The 18,458-nt window shown below is 33.2% G+C and overlaps 2 protein-coding genes across 5 annotated transcripts; one reads left to right on the top strand and one right to left on the bottom strand.

The window, feature by feature from the left end:
* Positions 1–482: 482 nt before the first annotated feature.
* On the top strand, positions 483–3,088 carry LOC112707431 (D-amino-acid transaminase, chloroplastic). The gene is made up of 5 exons (XM_025759173.3): positions 483–625; positions 761–813; positions 1,068–1,243; positions 1,365–2,038; positions 2,747–3,088. The coding sequence occupies exons 1-5, from the start codon at positions 592–594 to the stop codon at positions 2,845–2,847; spliced, it is 1,038 nt and encodes a 345-aa protein (XP_025614958.1). The 5' UTR covers positions 483–591; the 3' UTR covers positions 2,848–3,088.
* A 364-nt stretch (positions 3,089–3,452) lies between these two features.
* LOC112707430 (uncharacterized) lies at positions 3,453–12,289 on the bottom strand. Of its 4 annotated transcripts, none has more exons than XR_003156053.3 (21): positions 11,830–12,157; positions 11,167–11,313; positions 9,981–10,037; positions 9,656–9,683; positions 9,448–9,570; positions 8,729–8,840; positions 8,172–8,209; positions 7,993–8,046; positions 7,458–7,526; positions 7,203–7,319; positions 7,016–7,084; positions 6,707–6,786; positions 6,271–6,414; positions 5,937–6,198; positions 5,558–5,641; positions 5,305–5,472; positions 4,993–5,096; positions 4,773–4,905; positions 4,157–4,262; positions 3,893–4,066; positions 3,453–3,761 (listed from the first exon to the last, which is right to left on the bottom strand). XR_003156053.3 is itself a non-coding variant. In XM_025759170.3 (21 exons), exons 2-21 carry the CDS (start codon positions 11,259–11,261, stop codon positions 3,722–3,724), a joined length of 2,076 nt encoding a protein of 691 aa, XP_025614955.1. In that variant the 5' UTR covers positions 11,262–11,313; positions 11,830–12,289; the 3' UTR covers positions 3,453–3,721. The 4 variants fall into 4 exon arrangements, 2 of the variants coding, with proteins under 2 accessions (XP_025614955.1, XP_072057400.1); XR_011864840.1 differs by having other exon boundaries at positions 11,484–12,079; XM_025759170.3 differs by having other exon boundaries at positions 4,157–4,281; positions 11,830–12,289.
* Between the last annotated feature and the right edge of the window lie 6,169 nt (positions 12,290–18,458).

Genomic DNA, 18,458 nt, shown 5'->3' with positions numbered 1-18,458 from the left:
AATTATATAGAGACATGCTTTTGGTTGATCCATGTCTCATTTTTCGGTTTGGTTGAATCATGTAATATCTCATCCGAACTGGCTTAATACTGCGATTTGCCCTAAAAATAAATTTGAATAGTTATTAAAATATAAAATTATATTAAATTTTGAAAAAAACAATTAACTTTAAAAATATCTTTATAAATATTTTTAAAAACACTTTTAATTTCTAAATGCTAAAAAGTAAAGAGAAAACACAAACACCTCTTTAAATTATTTCAAACTAACAACTTTTTCATTTTGTACAAATAACGTTCTAAAATAAATAAACAAAAAATAAGGTATGCAGAATTTTGTATTAAATAGTATAGAAAATAATTTGTAATTATTTTTTAACTAGTTTTTAGAAAATTTAATATTTAAAGTAAGGATTTAAGATTTAAAATTTAAAATTAAAAAAATTTAATTTAAAAAGGTTGTGTGATATTGACATGAAAAAGTTCTCCCTATAACTCTACAAATAACAAAGTTAGTAGTGTAAGTGTTTTCCTAATTTGGTTCTCTTCTTTCACCTGCATTAGTTGTGATAATAGGCTCTGTACTTTGTCCATGGAGTCCACTACCCTCTCCCATAGCCCCTCAGGTGAATTTCAAGTTCTTTCACTTTACTATCTTATCAATCATATTCAGATATATTTTAAGACTTGGTTGCATGAACATGTTAACTGTTAAATTTTTAATTTGCATATTTCTTTTTTTTTTCTTTGGGGTACACCAGAGCTTGGAGATCACAGTGATCTTACAGTTCATGTGTTCAATTCATCATCTGAGGTGAGAATTTTGAACCTCAACTCATCCTTATCATCTTGGTTTCTCTAACCAACTTCAGTCTACAAAATCAATGCATTGTTCACACCATGTGTATGTGTATATGTCTGAATGAAATGTTAACTTATTATGTTGCTGAGAATTGAGACCAGGGACTGAATTTGCACTACTGGAATGCAATTCATCATATTGATTGAATTAAGTTTTGCTATGTACACTGAACTCTTTGCAATTTTCATCTTATGTTGCAATATCAGTTGCTTGAAAAGCTTCATCAAAGATGGAGCACAGTGGAGAAAAAACCATACCCGGCTATGTATTCTAGCATATATGGAGGGATCATACTTGATCCAGCTATGATGGTAATCCCGATCGATGATCACATGGTACATAGAGGCCATGGTGTGTTTGATACAGCCATTATTTTAGATGGGTAATGCTAATTTCTTGTTTTTACTGCAAATTCAACTCAGTATCAAGATATGTAACACATTTGATACCAAACACTTGTTTTTTTCTTTGATCTTGGTGTTCACATTGCTTGTCCTTCCCAGATACCTCTATGAGTTGGATGTACACCTCGACCGCATCCTCAGATCGGCCGCCAAAGCAAAGATATCCTTGCCTTTTCCTCGGTCAACGCTTCGCAGCATTCTTATACAGCTAAGTGCAGTCTCAAAATGCAAGAAGGGGACTCTAAGATACTGGCTAAGTGCAGGCCCTGGTAATTTCTTGCTCTCATCATCAGGGTGTCCAACACCTGCATTCTATGCAGTTGTCATTGACGACGATTTTTCCCAGTGCAAAGAAGGAGTTAAAGTGTTCACTTCTACAGTGGCAATGAAACCACCTCTGTTTGCCACAATGAAGAATGTGAACTATCTTCCCAATGTCCTTTCAGTAATGGAAGCTGAAGAGAAAGGAGCATTTGCTTCCATTTGGGTTGATGAGGCAGGTTATATAGCCGAAGGTCCAAATGTGAATGTTGCTTTTATAACTCAAGAAAAGGAACTACTCATGCCATTGTTTGATAATATTTTACATGGTTGCACCGCTAAGAGGCTTCTAGAACTCGCTCCGCAGTTGGTGGAGCAAGGGATTCTGAAAGGGGTAACAACCAAGAATGTGACTTTGGAGGAAGCTAAAGGTGCTGCTGAAATGATGTATGTGGGAAGCACACTTCCTCTGTTGCCCATCATCATGTGGGATGATCAACCCATTGGCAAAGGTAAGTTAGTAATAGTAAGGGTTAAGTACTATTTTTATTTTTATGATTTTGGCTGAAAATTAAAATCGCCCATAAAGTTTTTCGGTGTTCAAAATTGTTCCTAACATTAATTTTAGTTTTAAAATCATCTTTCTGGTCCCAAACATTTTTTAAAGACAAAATTACCCCTTCGTTTCTTTTTCTTTTTCTCATTCCCGCAAAATCCTTTATCCATCCATCCTTCATCACTCACAATGTAACAAAAGAAAACACCCAACAATATGGTTATTTGAAGTCCTAACACAGATTCTCTGCTATTGAACTTGCATTGATGTTAGGCCTTCAAGCAACCATGCTGTTGAGTGTTTCCTTTTGTTACGTTATGAGTGATAAAGGATGAATGGAGGGCTTTGCAGGAATGAGAAAAAAGAAATGAAAACAGTACTTAACTTTTAATAGTCTATTTATGTTGCATCAATATGTTCTTGTATCAACATGATATGAAGCCTTTAAATTTGGATACTATCTTTGTCATAACATCAATCAATTCAGGAATTAAATTGTATGTGTTTTCTAATTCAGGGATGAATTGCAACACCCCAAATGTTTTAGGCAAAAGTTGTAGGTTTTCTTCTCATTATGTGTGACAAGTAACAACCAATGGAATGTTCAGTGTTAGAACAATCCACTTTTTCCTTTTTCACTTATTCAAGTTTTTATCTTTATCAGGACAAGTTGGGGAATTAACAATGGCACTCTCTGATTTGCTATGGAATGATATGGTAGCAGGCCCAGACACAAAGAGAATACCAGTTCCATACATTGAGTGAAGCTTCAAACTTGTGTGAAATTAAAGGCTTGGTGGAACTGCTTTCTCCTTATTTATCTGTCATGTTCCTCAGAAGTGCTTCTTGTTGCATAGAATTTGCCAAGAGGTGGTTTGTTGTATTTGTATTTGGTGTTGGTGTTCTAAGTATCTGTGAACAAGTTTGGAAGTGAAGCTGCACAAGTTTCCTCTCTGAACAAAATTTATATGCTGCAAATAAATGCATTCAACTCTTTCATGTTTCATCTTGTTGAAGAAAAGATTCTGAGTGCAGTGTTACCACAAACACTTTTCGAGTTTTAAGCATGCTTCTATGGCAATCGGTTATGTGCATAACATTTATTTTCCTAAAAAGCTACAACAACAGAGTTATCTAAATATGAATTTGTCTCATCTCACTTTTCTATATTCACAGATTGGGAACATAACTCAAAAATATATTAACCACCTTTGCACTAAAAAATAACCTTCTCTTGTAGCAACCTTTGTGGATTTTCTTTTTTAGTTACACTGACCAGAATCATCTTTAGTTGCTGCAAAAATATGATTCATTCAATAATCTTAACAGCCTAATCACGCAAACCCCTTATGGAAACTACAGAAAAATAATGAAAAAGAATAAAAGGTATTGGATTATTATCCCAAAATGCAATAGACATATTAGTCAGTTACAATTTGGATGTACCTAAGAAAACCCTCCAATTATACAGCTTTGAAGTAATTATGACTAGAAGACAAAACTTTTTCTATAACAATAATAATAATAAATAGAAAAGGGGGGAAAAAACAATTTGTTACAATGATATATGTACATTTTAATTAGAATAAATGCATAAACAGCGAGTTGAAACACAATATAATTTGTAATATAACTCTCCTTAAGATTGGTTTAGATCACGTGAGCTTTGACCCTGCCATCTGAGACACAAAAATACCAAATATTTCATGTCATATAGAGTGAATATAGCTGTGCTCTTTGTCTCATTAACAAGTCACCAGTTCCAACCAACAAATTCAGTTCTATCTTTTCAAGAATGAAGTTTATTCACCTTGAGAGAAGAAATCTGGCTAGTGGGCTCAAATTGCTATTTTGATGGATGTCCTTGTTCTGTTGTTTCCTCCGGCTATCGGCTTCGGTGTTTCGTGTGTCTCCGGCTCCCTTGGTCTTGCTGAATAGTTGGCCTGCTAGTTCCTGCAGGTCCTTCAATGAATCTTCCTTTGAACTGCATGTATATGATAAGACAATGAGATTCCTTTACTTCGCTTTATCGGTTTGCATGATGAATGTTGATAAAGGACAAAAGAAGGCGAACCTTGCCAACCGCTGAAGCAACTTTCTGACAAGAACATCGCAGGATCTTGGCCTTGTGCCCTCCATGTTTACGAGAGAACTGATAACCGCTCGCACGATTGCCCCTTCTGGATCATTAGCAATGGACTGCATCAAACAAACATCAATGGCCTCCACAGTGAACATAAACATGCTACTATAATTAAAAGTTACCACAAATTTGAAAAATCTATTCTAGCTTTGAATTTGTCAAAGTATACCAAAATGAAGCAAAAGAAAAACCCAACACTGAAGAAGTTTCTTTAAAATCAGTCATATTTTATTTAGTCTTGCTTTCTTTTTCAATTTTTTTTTTAAAAACAACAAAACAACAATAAAGCCTTATCCCACTGGGGTTAGCTACATAGATCAGGCGACGTCATCTATCATATATCATGTCTACAGTGAGATTGTTTACACGTAGATCTCTTTTAACCACCTTGTATATGTCTACCTTCCGAAAATCAATACTACTATAATTGAAAAAAATAAATAAATCTAATTGACCAAGCAGTGTAAGATGTTCTATTTGACATCGCAAATTTGGCTATCAACAATATCGTAACAATAGTAACGATAAGATCTATGCATGGATTCACCTCTTTTAGTGAAGGAGCGAGCAAAACTGATAATGGCACAGAGGATGACATAACTTTAGCACTCTCTTCATCATCACTGGCATATTGTGATCTTGACATGCCCTTTTGAGGATCATGGTATTCATGATGTGATCTGAACAAAGAAAGAAGTTCCTTGAGAATTTACAACCACACCCTTATTCAGCAACAGAAATTACCAGCATTATTGCTATGCATGTACCTTGAAGAATCAGAACTGCCTGCCATTTGGTCTCTCTTGCTTTCTTGTATATTGTTGAATTTTCTCTCTTTAGCATTTGCTTTCCTTAGGATAGCAGCCTTTGCCTATAACAAACGGTCAAGAAAATGCTGTTTATACATCAACACTAAAATAAAAATGTATTATTAACAAAAAATGCTCATCTTTCCCTGAATTAATTAATTAGCTCGGGAGATTCCTTTATTTCTACCCAGAAGAAGTTTCTGATTAAATAGAAATGCAAAGGCAAAGTATGATTGAAATTCACAACCGGCACCACAAACAAATTCACACCTCAGCAAGATTTGCAGCACTATCTTCCAGTGAAGTAATAGAATTTCTGTCGTTAAGTCCCTTGCGGGACCTAGGTGTTTGTGAAGAATCAGAATCATCATTCTGGTTACGCAAGACAACAGTTCCACTGGTAGAAGCATCTTCAAGAGAAGCATAGCTGCTGCTAGACTATATAACAATAAAATTAAGCGACTGAACAGAACAGCAATAGGAACTAATATTTCTCATCAAAATAACTGAGCTTGAACCATACCTGGGAGCTTTGGCCACGAACTACTGATGGCCTTGATGCTTTTGGAGATCGAATTACGACAGTTCCTGACCCATTCCCTTCATCCTGCACATTGAAGACTGCAAAAGATCAAAACATGTTCAAGTTTGAAATGAAGTTCCACTAAGTTCTCCAGAAATATCATCTTCACAAGTTGAATTACCAACACAGACAGGTTAGTTGTTTTTGCCAGCAACATGTGTAATGTGACATAGCATGGATAGAGACGATTAACATTAATATATATCCAACAAACAACCAAAATCACCTAAAGATTCCCCTTAAGAACATATAACTACTCTCTGTTATTTGATTTATTAACTACTTCATTAGAAACAGTCACATAGTACGAATCATTTACATCTTCAAGATGATCATCCGGATCCTCATCATGATATGTAACTCTAAGATCCTTTCCGAGTGAACTTTCAACTGACTCGTTTAGTGCACTTCTACTGACAGTTCCCCCTTGATAGCCACTCTCCGGAGCTTTTCTTTGGGTAACCTGATTTTGTGAAACAGGTGGTCGTGCTACACTACGAACAGTACCGCTACGAACAGTGCCTTGTGACCCACCAATGTTGAAGTCCCATCCAGCACTTTTTACAGTTTGACCCTGACCACTGCAACATTGGAACCATCAATTAAAAGTTCAGAATGTAAGAGAAGAGACAATACAAACGATCATAACATACCTGGTTCTACTAGTTTCTTCAGCTCTAACATCTCTAGACACCTTCATAGTATCAGAAGCCTCACCCATCCCTCTTGGGACTTTTTTAACAGTCCCCGGATCATCTGCCCCCGGATCATCCTTTATGTGGTACTTTGGACGCTCCCTATCATAATAACACAAGGCATGGTAGTGTCAACCACAAGCTGGGAACGAGATTTTCGATTTTCTGGAAACAGAAAACATGCTATCTTGCACAAATGCACAGCAAAAGGACACCTTTAAAATTCAGCCATTCTTTTACTTATGATATATTAACATAAGAAGGGATAATTCAAAGGACTATCAGATAAACAATATTAATAGCCATAAACAAGAAAAACAAATAAAAATATATAAATTCAATATAGCAAGATTTTCCCATCATGAACATCCAAAAGTAGGATGATTTTTTGCACCTTATTCTTTCTGCAAGCTTTGGACTCTTCCTAGCATTCCGAATAAGACGGTGTTTGAGAAGTTCCTTAGCACTTGGCCTCTGGAATTGGAGCCATTAAAAGGGGAAAATAATGAAGAGACTGACAGAAAACAAATTTTGTGAAAACAAAAGGCACCGAGTTGAAGAAAAAATAGAAGTATTGCTGGGTGTTTCATGTAAGATGCATAATGAGCATTCCACTTTAATCAAAGCATAGAATAGGATCAGAACAAAGATAAAAAGAAATTGAAACTGAAAAAATGGTAAGTGCATGGAAGATTCTACTTACCTCAGCAGGAACCTTCTTCAAACACAATGAAACGAACTCTTTCAGGGGACGAGAAAAATGCTCATCTAACTGCACAAAAGGACCATTACATTTCAACTATTTTTGTACCGGGAAAAATAATATATTCAAAATTTATTGATTCAACATATTCAAAAAATAGAAAATATTGATATTAACTAAAGACAACCTGCGGAGGATTCTCTCGAGGTATGATAAAAAGCACTCTCATGGGATGAAGATCGGCAAGTGGAGGCTCCCCTTTTGCCATCTCAATTGCAGTGATCCCCATAGACCAGATATCTGCCTGCATAAACAGAATACCACACTGATGATTCTAAATGTCCACAAAAGAAAAAAAAGGGAATACACATTGAAAATAAAGCCAGAAGGACGGAACCAAAGAAAACTTAACAAAAGACATTCAGAATAACTATTAAATGACCTTCTCATTATATCCTTCGGAATTCTGAATAACCTCTGGTGCCATCCAGAAAGGTGTTCCTACAAATGTCTGTTGTTATAAAGCAAATTAGCACATCGATTCCAACAAAAAAGTACTAATTTAGAACTCAAAAGTGATATTTAAAAAAAAATTCAAAATTCAAAATTCAGTGCAACATTATACACATGAGTGTACTACTTTCAGTTTGCCAAATTAATATTACATCAAGAAAAAATATGTTGCACTATTTTTAATAAAAAGAAGAAATATTGTTAACAAGAGGATATTACGAAGAGCACGGAGGACCGGAGATCCTCAATAGAAAAAGCAGATAGCAAAAATATGTTGGGAATCTAGTTCTTCCACTTTGGGAATCTACAAATGGATTTGCACGATTAAAAGAACCGAATGATTCAAGGAACAAAATGAAACAATATACATCAGTTTCATTAAAGTGTAATGAGAAAACAGATTATGTCAATAACTCATACAAAAGAAAACAATAAAAGATTACACCCTAATGAAATATGTTTACCTTTCTCCTTGATATGGTCCTCGTGAGCTGTGCAGAAACACCAAAATCTGCAACCTAGAGACATAAAAAAGAAAATTCAAATGCAAGTATGTCCACATCTCAAATTATTATTTATAACATTTTCAAGTGATTAATACTCTATTTCATTAAATTATAACTACTTTCAGAGTAACACATACCTTTACATCACCATTCTCGGTCAATAAAATGTTTGCAGCTGCAAAATTAATATGGAAATGCTGTCAGATATGAAGTTAATGCAAATTGTAAAACTAATGGAAAAAAAAAGAGTAAAGTATAATTTTTGTCCTTGAAGTTTGTCAAAAATTTCAAAAATACCTCTAAGTTTTATTTTGTTTCAATTTTATGCCTAAAGTCTTTTATTTGCATCAAATATACCATTGACAGCTAAATTTTCCGTAAGTTTAGGACCAATATAGCAATAATGCATGAAAACTATGTCTGATTTGCTTGTGTTGAAGGTTTATTCTTGTAAAATTGTTGTTGAATTGGACCTAATTTTTTAAAAAATTAGTCGAGGAGTATATTTGATGTAAATCGGAAACTTTTGAGACAAAATTGAAACAATAAAAATTAGAGGTATTTTTGAAATTTTTAACAAACTTTAAGGACAAAAATATACTTTACCCAAAAAACAAAAAACATGACAACAAGATTTTGTATGGAAGTGTGAAATCAAAGTAAAAAAGAATTAAAATGCAGAAGTTGCAAATACCTTTAATGTCTCTATGAATTTTTCCTTCAGTGTGTAGGTAATCAATTGCATGTAGCAAGTCACGTAGAATGCAAGCAATGGATGTTTCATCCAGTGGAGGACCGGATTGAAGCTACATAAGCAAAACCAGCATAACTCATGTTGCTTGACAAAAAACAGGCATCATATATTGGGAAGTATTATTACAGATAAGAAGTGATAAATTGTGGCACACAAAAATTGACCATTCAAATTAAAAAATATCGAAGTCCTAGTAACCATGTTGTTATTAATGAGAGATGGTTGTATTAAAAATATGGTAACCTTAACAGAAATTTGCAACAAAACCAGTTATATGTTATATTATTTCATTGGTGTTTGATGATCAGGAAGTTCTGAATGTTTGTATGTAAATTTATAACCATTTTTTTTGTCTCGAGATTATTATTCAAGATATCTAGTGACCATTTCATTATCCTGTTCGCCTTGGTGTGAAGTGTTTCGTTTTCTTTTGTTCTCTGTAATTTTCTTCTCATTTCTATAAAATGGATCAGAGATGTGATAATGTTATCCTTGTCTTGATAAATTTCTTAAGAATACATGGCACAGCTAAACTGTTAAAGTATGAACACACGATGCAGTTGAAGTATAAACAGTGAAAAATTCTCTAATAGAGGCCAATTCCTGAGGAACACAAACTTCTTACTGAAAATATAGAAACATGAAGAGGAGTAACCTACTAGATCAGCGACAGAGCCGCCAGCCATGTATTCCATTATTATCCAGAGTTTAGTTTGATTGAGATAGGAACCATAGTACTCAGTGATGTATGGAGATCGGCATTGTGACAGAACAGAAATTTCCTGCAGAATTAAATTGATGGAGAATGAAATTAATCATTGGGTACAACAAACGTGGAGGAAAGTTTAGTAATATATAAAATTATACCTTCTGAATATCATCAATTTCATCCTCCCTGCAAAAAAGGTAGAAAGAAACAAAAGACGAGTCAGGAAGTACTAAATCTAAATAAGAACAGCTCAATAGCATAAGAATTGAGTGTAACACAGCACCAAAAAAATGATGTCAACGTTAAATATTAAATACCAATGAGACCCACTCGATTTGCTATGTAACTTCATAAGAATGTAACAAAAGAGTGAAATGCATATTATACAGAGTCAAAAGGCTTCCAGGGTCCATTCAACTCATAATGATCACCTTCAAAGTAAGCAAGAATAATTTAAAAGAATAGAAGGGGGACACCACTTACGATTCTTCCAAATCAATTACTTTGATAGCAACTTCTTTGTTAAGCTCTCTGTCAAACCTGGGAACAAGTAGTAAAAACCAAGTGAAAACAACTCATTGTCCATGACATTGGTCTTGTTAACAAAACATGCAAGCATAACAAAAGACTAGTTCTTTAGACCAAGTCTTACATAATTTTTTATTGTATGTTAATTATCCCATTGGCAAAAGACAACAAACACAACTAATCTTTTGAAAGTTCAACTGGAGTATTAAACTTTTTCCCCCTCTTGTAAGAATTCTATAAACAATATCCACAAACTAGTTATTTGAGATACTGTGATCCATATTTGCCGGTAAATTATCACCTCAAAAATGATAATTGAACAGCAGTTCAACCATGCAGAACACACTCATTTAATTTGCAGTGAATAAAGGGTTGCAATGAACATGACTCAGGAATATTGGTCCCACTGGTCTCACTAGTTATGTGCAGATTAAATTAGTTAAGTAAACAGAACTATAAACTACTCTCAATAAATAAGAGCAGCAGTACCAAGCACAAGCATGCCTGGCAACCAATATCTGCCGGCTAAGGAAGCTCTCTAAGAACTCATGACATGATTTGTTAGAAAACTAGAAATAAATTTACTAATAGTATAATTCACAGGCTGCCATACCAGTATGATATAAGCATAAAAAAATGACACCTAACTTCTGATGAAACAAAATAAAACAGAAATAAATTTACCAATTAATAATGCACAGATTGACATATCAATATGATCTATGCATCAACCAATGGCACCTGACTTTTGACAATACACAAGAAATGTAAACAAGTTCAATCGTTATGCTTTACTTTGTCTTTGGGGCTTCACTTTCCAAAATCCGGAGAAAGATTACAAACTAACACTTGGTAGGAATAAGGAATCATCATATACATTTGCTCTCTTTTCTGTTACATTTTATGTTTATAAAAAAGAAACAGTCACCAAGTCCTTTTTATCTTGATGGCATGTATCTTAAGCTCGCATCCAATGAGGCTCTTTACTCAACAGTCACACTAGATCAAATTGCAGATTCATTTCATTGGGGAACCATTTACTATCAAATGAGTATTCAGATTAAAAAATCTTATTTAACAAAATAATTCTCAACATTAAACATGCAGAAGCAAGGAGGATTTGAACACAATGAGCACATACCCTTTATAGACATCACCAAATGATCCCTGCCCAATAAGCTCCAATGCACTGAACCTTGATCCTGCTGCCTCAAGTAAACCTGCTATGTCAGCCATGCTTCTCAGCAGCAAATCTCCTCAAGCTTTATAACTATCTACAACCGCACATCTGAAACACCAAACATGACACCTGAGAGGCACGTGCTGATGAAATCCAAATGCAAAGGAATGCACACAGCCAGAAAAGGAAAAAGAAAAAGCCTTCAAAAATGCCAAATTTGAAGTTTACACAGAGTGTACGTAACTATGTAAGCAACAAGTTAATGAAAATGAACTCACTTTTCATATATTTGCACAACACCAATAACGAAAGAATCAAAATAAATGATATAAGAAAACAAAATCACAATGCAGGGAAACTTTGGACTAAAAGCAAAGCATTTGAGCTATGTTTAGGTTGCAAAATAATTGTTTGGTGGCAAAATTGACTACCCAACAAAGCCCAATGCGCTATGAGAGTGAAATTTCGCAGTGGCGAAAACGAAAGGGGAAAGCGAAAGCGCAACGCCCCTCAAACAATTATCGACAATGGGGTGTTGGAGATTCGAAGGACCCATGAATCTATGTGGCATTCGAATGCGTTGGGAATTAGATAGGGTTGAAAAAATTGGAGATTGAAACTGACCCATGAAGTGAATGAAGGAGATTCTGCAATGGAAGAGGGAAAAGAAGGAACTTTGTGGTGTTAGGAGTAGATCTATTGGTGAATTTTGCGAAGGGGTTTTGTGCTGTGTTGCGTAGTCCCAAGAACGTTGATGGAGTTTGCTCTTCTTCTTCTTCGTCTTCTTCTTTGGAAGAAAGAACGTTGATGGAGTTCTGATTAAAGGCTCTTTGGAAGTTCCAATGGATCGAAAGGGAGACAACTGTGTCTGTGTGTGTTTGTTACTTGTTTAATGTTGTCTCTATTCTTTCCTTCTTTTCTTTTGTTTTTTTCCCTTTTTATTTTTTTGTGTAATTATTTTATGTTAAGATGTTAATTATTGCATCCGATCAATTATGGAGTCTTTTCTTTCTGGGTCGGATCTACTAATTTTGTGGTTCATAATTATGAAAATTTTGTTCAAAAGATTTAAGAGTTTAATATTACTAAGTTAATTTTATTTAGAAAGTAATTATAAAAACCAATTATTTGCATGCCGTGATATACACGACTTTCAAATTAATGAAAAAGAAAAGACTTAAAATTATAGATGATTAAGTCAAACCATTTTTTTAAGAGTAATATTCTCTCTTACAATCCAGATGAGCAAGTAGGTTCGGAAGTAGGTTGATATTAGAGTGGGTCTGCTGCCAAAGTCTATGACTCACGCAATGGTTACTTGTAGTTGTGTAAGCAGCTGTTTGGTTGGGAAGAGAGGGATAATTGGCTTTGGCTTTGGCGTCAACTTGTTCCGAAAAAGCATAAGTTTTTGGTTTGGTTGTGTCTTAAGGAGGCTATTCCTACTGCAAGTTTTCGCTTTAGAAGAGGGATGTCGTAATCGGATAGGTGTCCAAGATGTCTTTCTAGCCAGGAATCGATTTTACATTGTATTCGGGATTGCCCAAAAGCTCAGCTTGTCTGGCATAGGTTGGATATTTCTTGTCATCCTTTGGATTTGAAGAGCTGGTTCTTGTATCATAGCAGAGAGCATCCGTTTAAGGGTGTGTTTGGCAAACACGTTGGGGAGGAGAGAAGCCCGTTTGAGCTTTTTGAAAGTTTCACTTTGATGTTTGGCATTTTTATCTTTGTGAACGCAGAATTGATTCTACCTCTGAACCCACGTTTAGGAGAAGCTCAAATTTGTAGCTTCTGCGTTTCACGTTTTCACGTTTCATGTTTAGGAGAAGCTAAAATATTTCTTTTTTACCAACCATACCCTTCATTTTCTTCTATAAGAATGATACTAGTAACTATTATCTTCACAGTCATTCTTTGTAGTTCTTCCTGCTTCTTCATAATTTTTTAGTTCTATTTTTTTCATCAAAATCGTTCAGATTTATTTCAATCACTAACAAATTGAAATTTTTTTATTTTTATTTGATTTTATTCATATGAATTTTATTTACGTTAGGGTATTTTTTTGTTCATATGATATATGTTGTTGGTTTTATGGAATTTTTATTATTTTTTATTTGTATAATTTTTTTTCTATTCTTTGATGTACTCTATTTTTGTTTTGTATTAATTTTTTTATTTTTTATTCTGAATTTGTAAAATTTGTAATTGTAATTGTAATTATTATATACTACGTTTATTATCAAAATTTTGAATAATATAAATTATGATCCTATAAAAAAAGGACAAAATAAATAAAAAATTAATTATAAGTAACAATAGAGTCATAAATAATAAAAATTTATAGTCTAAAATAATACTAAATTAAAGAGTACTGACGATACTAAAAAAAATTATAGAATATTTTCTTTTTTTGTGACATTATAAAATTTATAGTACTCTCCTTTATATTTTTATTTTTTATTGTATTTATTTTATTTATATGATAAATATTTTTTATATTATTTTTTATAGTATTCTGATTTTGCAGGTATATAAAATTGATGCCTATTTTAGTAATTTTTCATCTAAAAGTGATTTTGAGTAGTATAATCCAAACAACATTTATTTTACTATAATCAATTTTGATATAAAGATTACCAAACATAAATCACGTTAACCCAAACTAACTTATCATCAAAATCAATTTTACAAAATCAATTTTATGCAAACTCTGGTTTGCAAACTGTAATCCAAACACACACTAAGTTCTTTTCGGGACTTTGGTGGATATGGCGAGCAAGGAATAATGACATCTTTAATCCCCATGAAACTTTGCCTCCGAAAAAAGTGATTTGTCTGGCATTAACTTCAGAAAAGGAGTTTAGGAATATTTTTGAATTACAACGTATGTCCATTCCCTCTACTCTAAATAGTTTTTGGAATCCCCATCCATTGGTACTTTTAAGATTAATTGTGATGCTGGTTATTTTGGTTCGGGTGATAGTGTTGGTTTTGCTTGTGTTATTAGAGATTGTAATGAGAGTTGGCAAAAGGGGTGTTTGAGAATGATTGAGAGTAATAATATTTTTCAAGGAGAATTATTTGCTATTTGGAGAGGATATCTCTTAGCTTGGGACGTGGGTCAACGAGATGTTATTTGTGAGATGGACTGTGTGGAAGCATTTAATCTTGTTACTCAAGATGGTTTTGGGTTTATTGATCCATTGGTGCTCAAAATAAGAGATATCATACGTTGGAATTGGCGTGTTGACTTTCGTTTGATTATGAGAGATGCAAACACAGTGGCAGATACTATGGCAAAGATGGCGATGAAGTTACAACTTTCGCATGGAGCTTCTTTCACCTTGGGAGGAGTTTAAGAGTAATCTTAAACGGGATTGTCCATCTATTTAAACAGTTTCTTATTTTGTTTGTTTTGTTTTTCTTTGTTTAATTTATTTCAGTCACACAAAAAAAACCAATTTTTAAGAGTAATTGAGTATTTTTTTTTTAATTTAGAAAAATTACCTTAAAAAACCATTAGAAACATTTAATTATTAAAAAGAATTTTAATGTTAAAATTATTAAAATATTAATATTTATAATATTTAAGAAAAATGACTAAATTTTTTTATAAAAAAATATATTTTTTAATTATTTTTTATAATTTTTATAAACTTCTATTTTTTTCTAAAATCTTGATCATTTTTATAATGATTTATTTTTTTCATTTATGCGGTACAACAACAAAAACCCAATATAGCCTTAAAGTTCACTGTTGAAATAACTATAGGACTTGTGTTTTCATGTGTATTTTCATCTTATGCTTCTGATATACATGAAAACTTGCCTGAGTATCTTCAATTGGATTACAAGACTTTATAGTTATTTCGAACTTTTTGTGTCAAAGTTTCCTAGAGCAGCATATCTCAATTATAGAAACTTTGACATTGGGATAAATAACATTAATGGTTATAAATCTTATGAGCAAGCTAGCATTTGAGGTCACCACTATTTCAAAATCAATTTCAATAGATTAGAACCTGACAAGATTAAGGTTGATCCTTATGACTTCTTTAGGTATGAGTAGAATATAGTTTCTCTCATGTGAAGGACAAAAAATTGAACTCAATCTGTGTATCAATTGTGCCTTTTAAATAAAGAAAAAAAAAGGCATTAAGTCAGATTTTTCAAATAAGTGCAACAATTTTAAAAATGCTTCATCCGTTCCTAAAGTCACAATGAGAAATATATTGAGCTTCTGTTGTTGTACCCATGAGAAGAAAAAAAGATGAAAGATCATATAAATGAAAAAATAAATAAAGAAAATAAATAATTATAAAGATGATCAAGATTTTAGGATAAATAAAAATTATTGCTATAAAGATTATAAAAAATAACTGAAAAATAATTAAAGATATATTTATTTTGCGAATCAATAAAAAATCTAGAGTTTATGAAAAGTGGTCTCCTAATTAAAAGAGACCTTTTCAAGTGATCAATTTGTATTCAGAGAATGCATATCGAATTAAACATATTGATACTGGAATCGAGATAATATCAATAAATAAAAAGTATTTGAAACGTTATCGATATTACAAAGATAGTAATTAAAACCAAAGTTAAAACCAAGTACAAATTCAAAATAATCAATTTAAGGAAAACTTCAATTACAAAAGAAACTTGGTATCTCAAGCCTTCGATCTTCATAAAGTTGCAAGAGTTGATTTAGTTGTTCTTTTATTTTGGTGCGATCCTATGTGAGTCATTGAAGTTCTTGAAGATGCTCATTTTCTATAGTTTGATGTTGAAGAGTTCAACTGTCCATATCATCTTTTTCTTTTGATAAATAAAGGACATCTTTGTTAAACAAATGTTTTATACTTTGAAGTTTGTCAAGTGGCTTTTGGAAAAGGATTTTGTTTTGTTTGATTTCAGCGATCTCTTTTTCCTTGGTGATTAGCTGATTTATTTCAATAGAAGCATCAGTCAGATGAGCTTCGTAATCTAACACCTTCTTGTCAATTAAGAAAACTTCAACTTTGACACTTTGATCTTTAACTTCTTTGATTTCTTTTCAATGAAACTCAAGCTTGTTCTGACAAGAGAAGAGCTTTTGGTATAATTGATAAAGGACATGAGTGGTTTGACATGGTCAGAAGAATTTTACAAAGAAATGTTAGAGCTCAAAATCTGGTTAAGTGCAGCATTAAGACCATCTTGTGAAAACCGTGCTTCAATAGGATTGACAAGTAGAAGTTTCAGCTTTTGAAGAAGTTTGAAACTTCAGGATCAACGGAATTTTTTGTTATATTTTGATCATATGTGCCTTCAAGAGGATTAGAAATTTGTGGACTTTGATCCAGATGGATTGATTTATTTTCAGAACTTGAAAGCTTAGTTTCTTTACTTTTGGAGATTTTTGAGATAACTCCAAGAAACCCACTTACAATGTCATCTCCTTGACTAAGATCAATAATTATTCCCTTTGGTCATTTAAAACATCATCACCCTGATTTGGATCAATAGTATCTTCTCTTTGATAATGAACTTCTGTGCATCCAGTTTGAAACAAATGAGAAATTGAGTATTGTGCAAAGAGTATGAGTTCGTCTTTTTAAAAAGAGTATCCACAATGATGTCATGTGTAGTTGACGGAGCTTTGATGATAACTCCAATTTGCAACAAATTAGTTTTAGCATTTGTTGTTTTCTTTGGCTCAGCATTGATTTGGTGGTGTTGAGTTGGTATCAGAAGATGTGAAAGACAAATGGTGAATGATGGAGCTGGTACTAGTTTTTCTTGGAGGAGAAGTCGCTTCCTGCATACGAGCTTTTCGATAAAGGATTTTGTATTATAATTTTTATATACAAAAGATAACAAGAATATGCAAATACCTTAGTAGCTTCAGAATTCACTAAGTTGTAAGAATTAGATGAGATATCTTTAGGGTTAACATTGAAACCTTCAGTGTTTGATGGAGAATTTCTGGTACTTGGGTTTCTTGAAGGGGATTCGACAGACTTGCTGGTGTGTTGTTTAGCCTATAAAAAAACTCTTCAGATAACTAGTGTTTGAAATGTAATTATAGAAATAAATTTATAATATTATTTGTGTTGATACCTCTATCAAACTCAATGCTGCAGAAGAGGCTTTTGAGGCTTTTAACTTTTTTCTTGAAACTTTTGAGGATTCTACCTTCCTTTTCAAAGTAGCAATGGTGGTGGGATTTTCACCTATGATTGGGCAAACTTTTAACATATCTTTGAAAATTTTTTGAAGGCTGCAATTGTATTGAGAATAGTATTTTTGCTACCAAACAAGAAAAGATTTGGCCACATATTGACTCGAAACAAAATCGATTGCTTTATACTCAGATCGATGACCTTTATTATGTTTTAGTTTTTGAGTTATAAGTGACATTGAAGTGTAGATCTTTTGACCTAATTGACTTGATAATGTTGAACCAAAAAGGGCTGACAAGGCTTGAGAAAATCCCATTTGTCGAGCCACAAAATGGGGAGCATGTAAAGTGACTCGATATTTGTCTTTTTGTACATAGGGATACAAGTAGAAAAAACTTGAATGGAAGTATAATTACCCTATTTTCTGTCAATTACATGTTGCACTTTCTCGTTATTTTCTTTGGAAATTCTTGGTATTCAAAACCAAGTTAGACCACATTTGCAGTCATCGAAAGGTGCAAAATTAAGCTCCTTATTCTGAAAGGTTTTTGCATGGTAGAATTTGGTGAAAGTTGCCCAAAAAAGGTTTCCGATTTTGGGTCCAGGGAAAGATGGTTTTAAAGACGCAAGGCAAATGTCATCGATAGGTTGTTTAGTTGAAATCGGAATACCATCAACTTCCATAAACTTCTCAAAGACTATATTTAGCCATAATTGAAGAAGCCAGAGTGGTCCACCTGCACTTAGGGGAGTTCAATTTTCAAGGCTTGTTACCATTTGGCCAAACTCATCATGCAAGTTACCAAGAAGGAGTTTGAAGAGACATAAAGGTGATTTGCTTTCATGGATTAGCGCAGCAAGAAGTTGATAAAGCCTTTGCATAGTGACACTTCGAGAATAAAAAATCACAGCGTTTGACTAAAAACATAAAAGGCTACATGCTTATCATCAGAAATGGAATCTTTACCTTGACCAATGTTATTTTTTTATAAATTTTCCATAAGAAGAACTCTCCCAATTGATCTTATATTTCTTTTCTGGTTTCATGTTTGGGGTAATATCGACCCCAAAAGGATTTAACCCTGTAATAGC

The sequence above is a fragment of the Arachis hypogaea genome, chromosome 8 (assembly GCF_003086295.3).
Source record: "Arachis hypogaea cultivar Tifrunner chromosome 8, arahy.Tifrunner.gnm2.J5K5, whole genome shotgun sequence".
In the NCBI taxonomy this organism is placed as follows: Eukaryota; Viridiplantae; Streptophyta; class Magnoliopsida; order Fabales; family Fabaceae; genus Arachis; species Arachis hypogaea.
The sequence above is the reverse complement of the archived record's forward strand: the minus strand, read 5'-3'. Positions and strand labels throughout refer to the sequence as shown.

Bases quoted from the DNA above. Each gene is read 5' to 3' on its own strand.
- LOC112707431 (XM_025759173.3), top strand. From the start codon at position 592: ATGGAGTCCACTACCCTCTCCCATAGCCCCTCAG. The intron at 626-760 runs GTGAATTTCAAG...GGGGTACACCAG, and splicing joins CCTCTCCCATAGCCCCTCAG to AGCTTGGAGATCACAGTGAT. The intron at 1,244-1,364 runs GTAATGCTAATT...TGTCCTTCCCAG, and splicing joins ACAGCCATTATTTTAGATGG to ATACCTCTATGAGTTGGATG.
- LOC112707430 (XM_025759170.3), bottom strand. From the start codon at position 11,261: ATGGCTGACATAGCAGGTTTACTTGAGGCAGCAGGATCAAGGTTCAGT. The intron at 4,282-4,772 runs GTGAATCCATGC...TGTTTGATGCAG, and splicing joins TCGCTCCTTCACTAAAAGAG to TCCATTGCTAATGATCCAGA. The intron at 3,762-3,892 runs GTGAATAAACTT...TTTGTGTCTCAG, and splicing joins GCCAGATTTCTTCTCTCAAG to ATGGCAGGGTCAAAGCTCAC.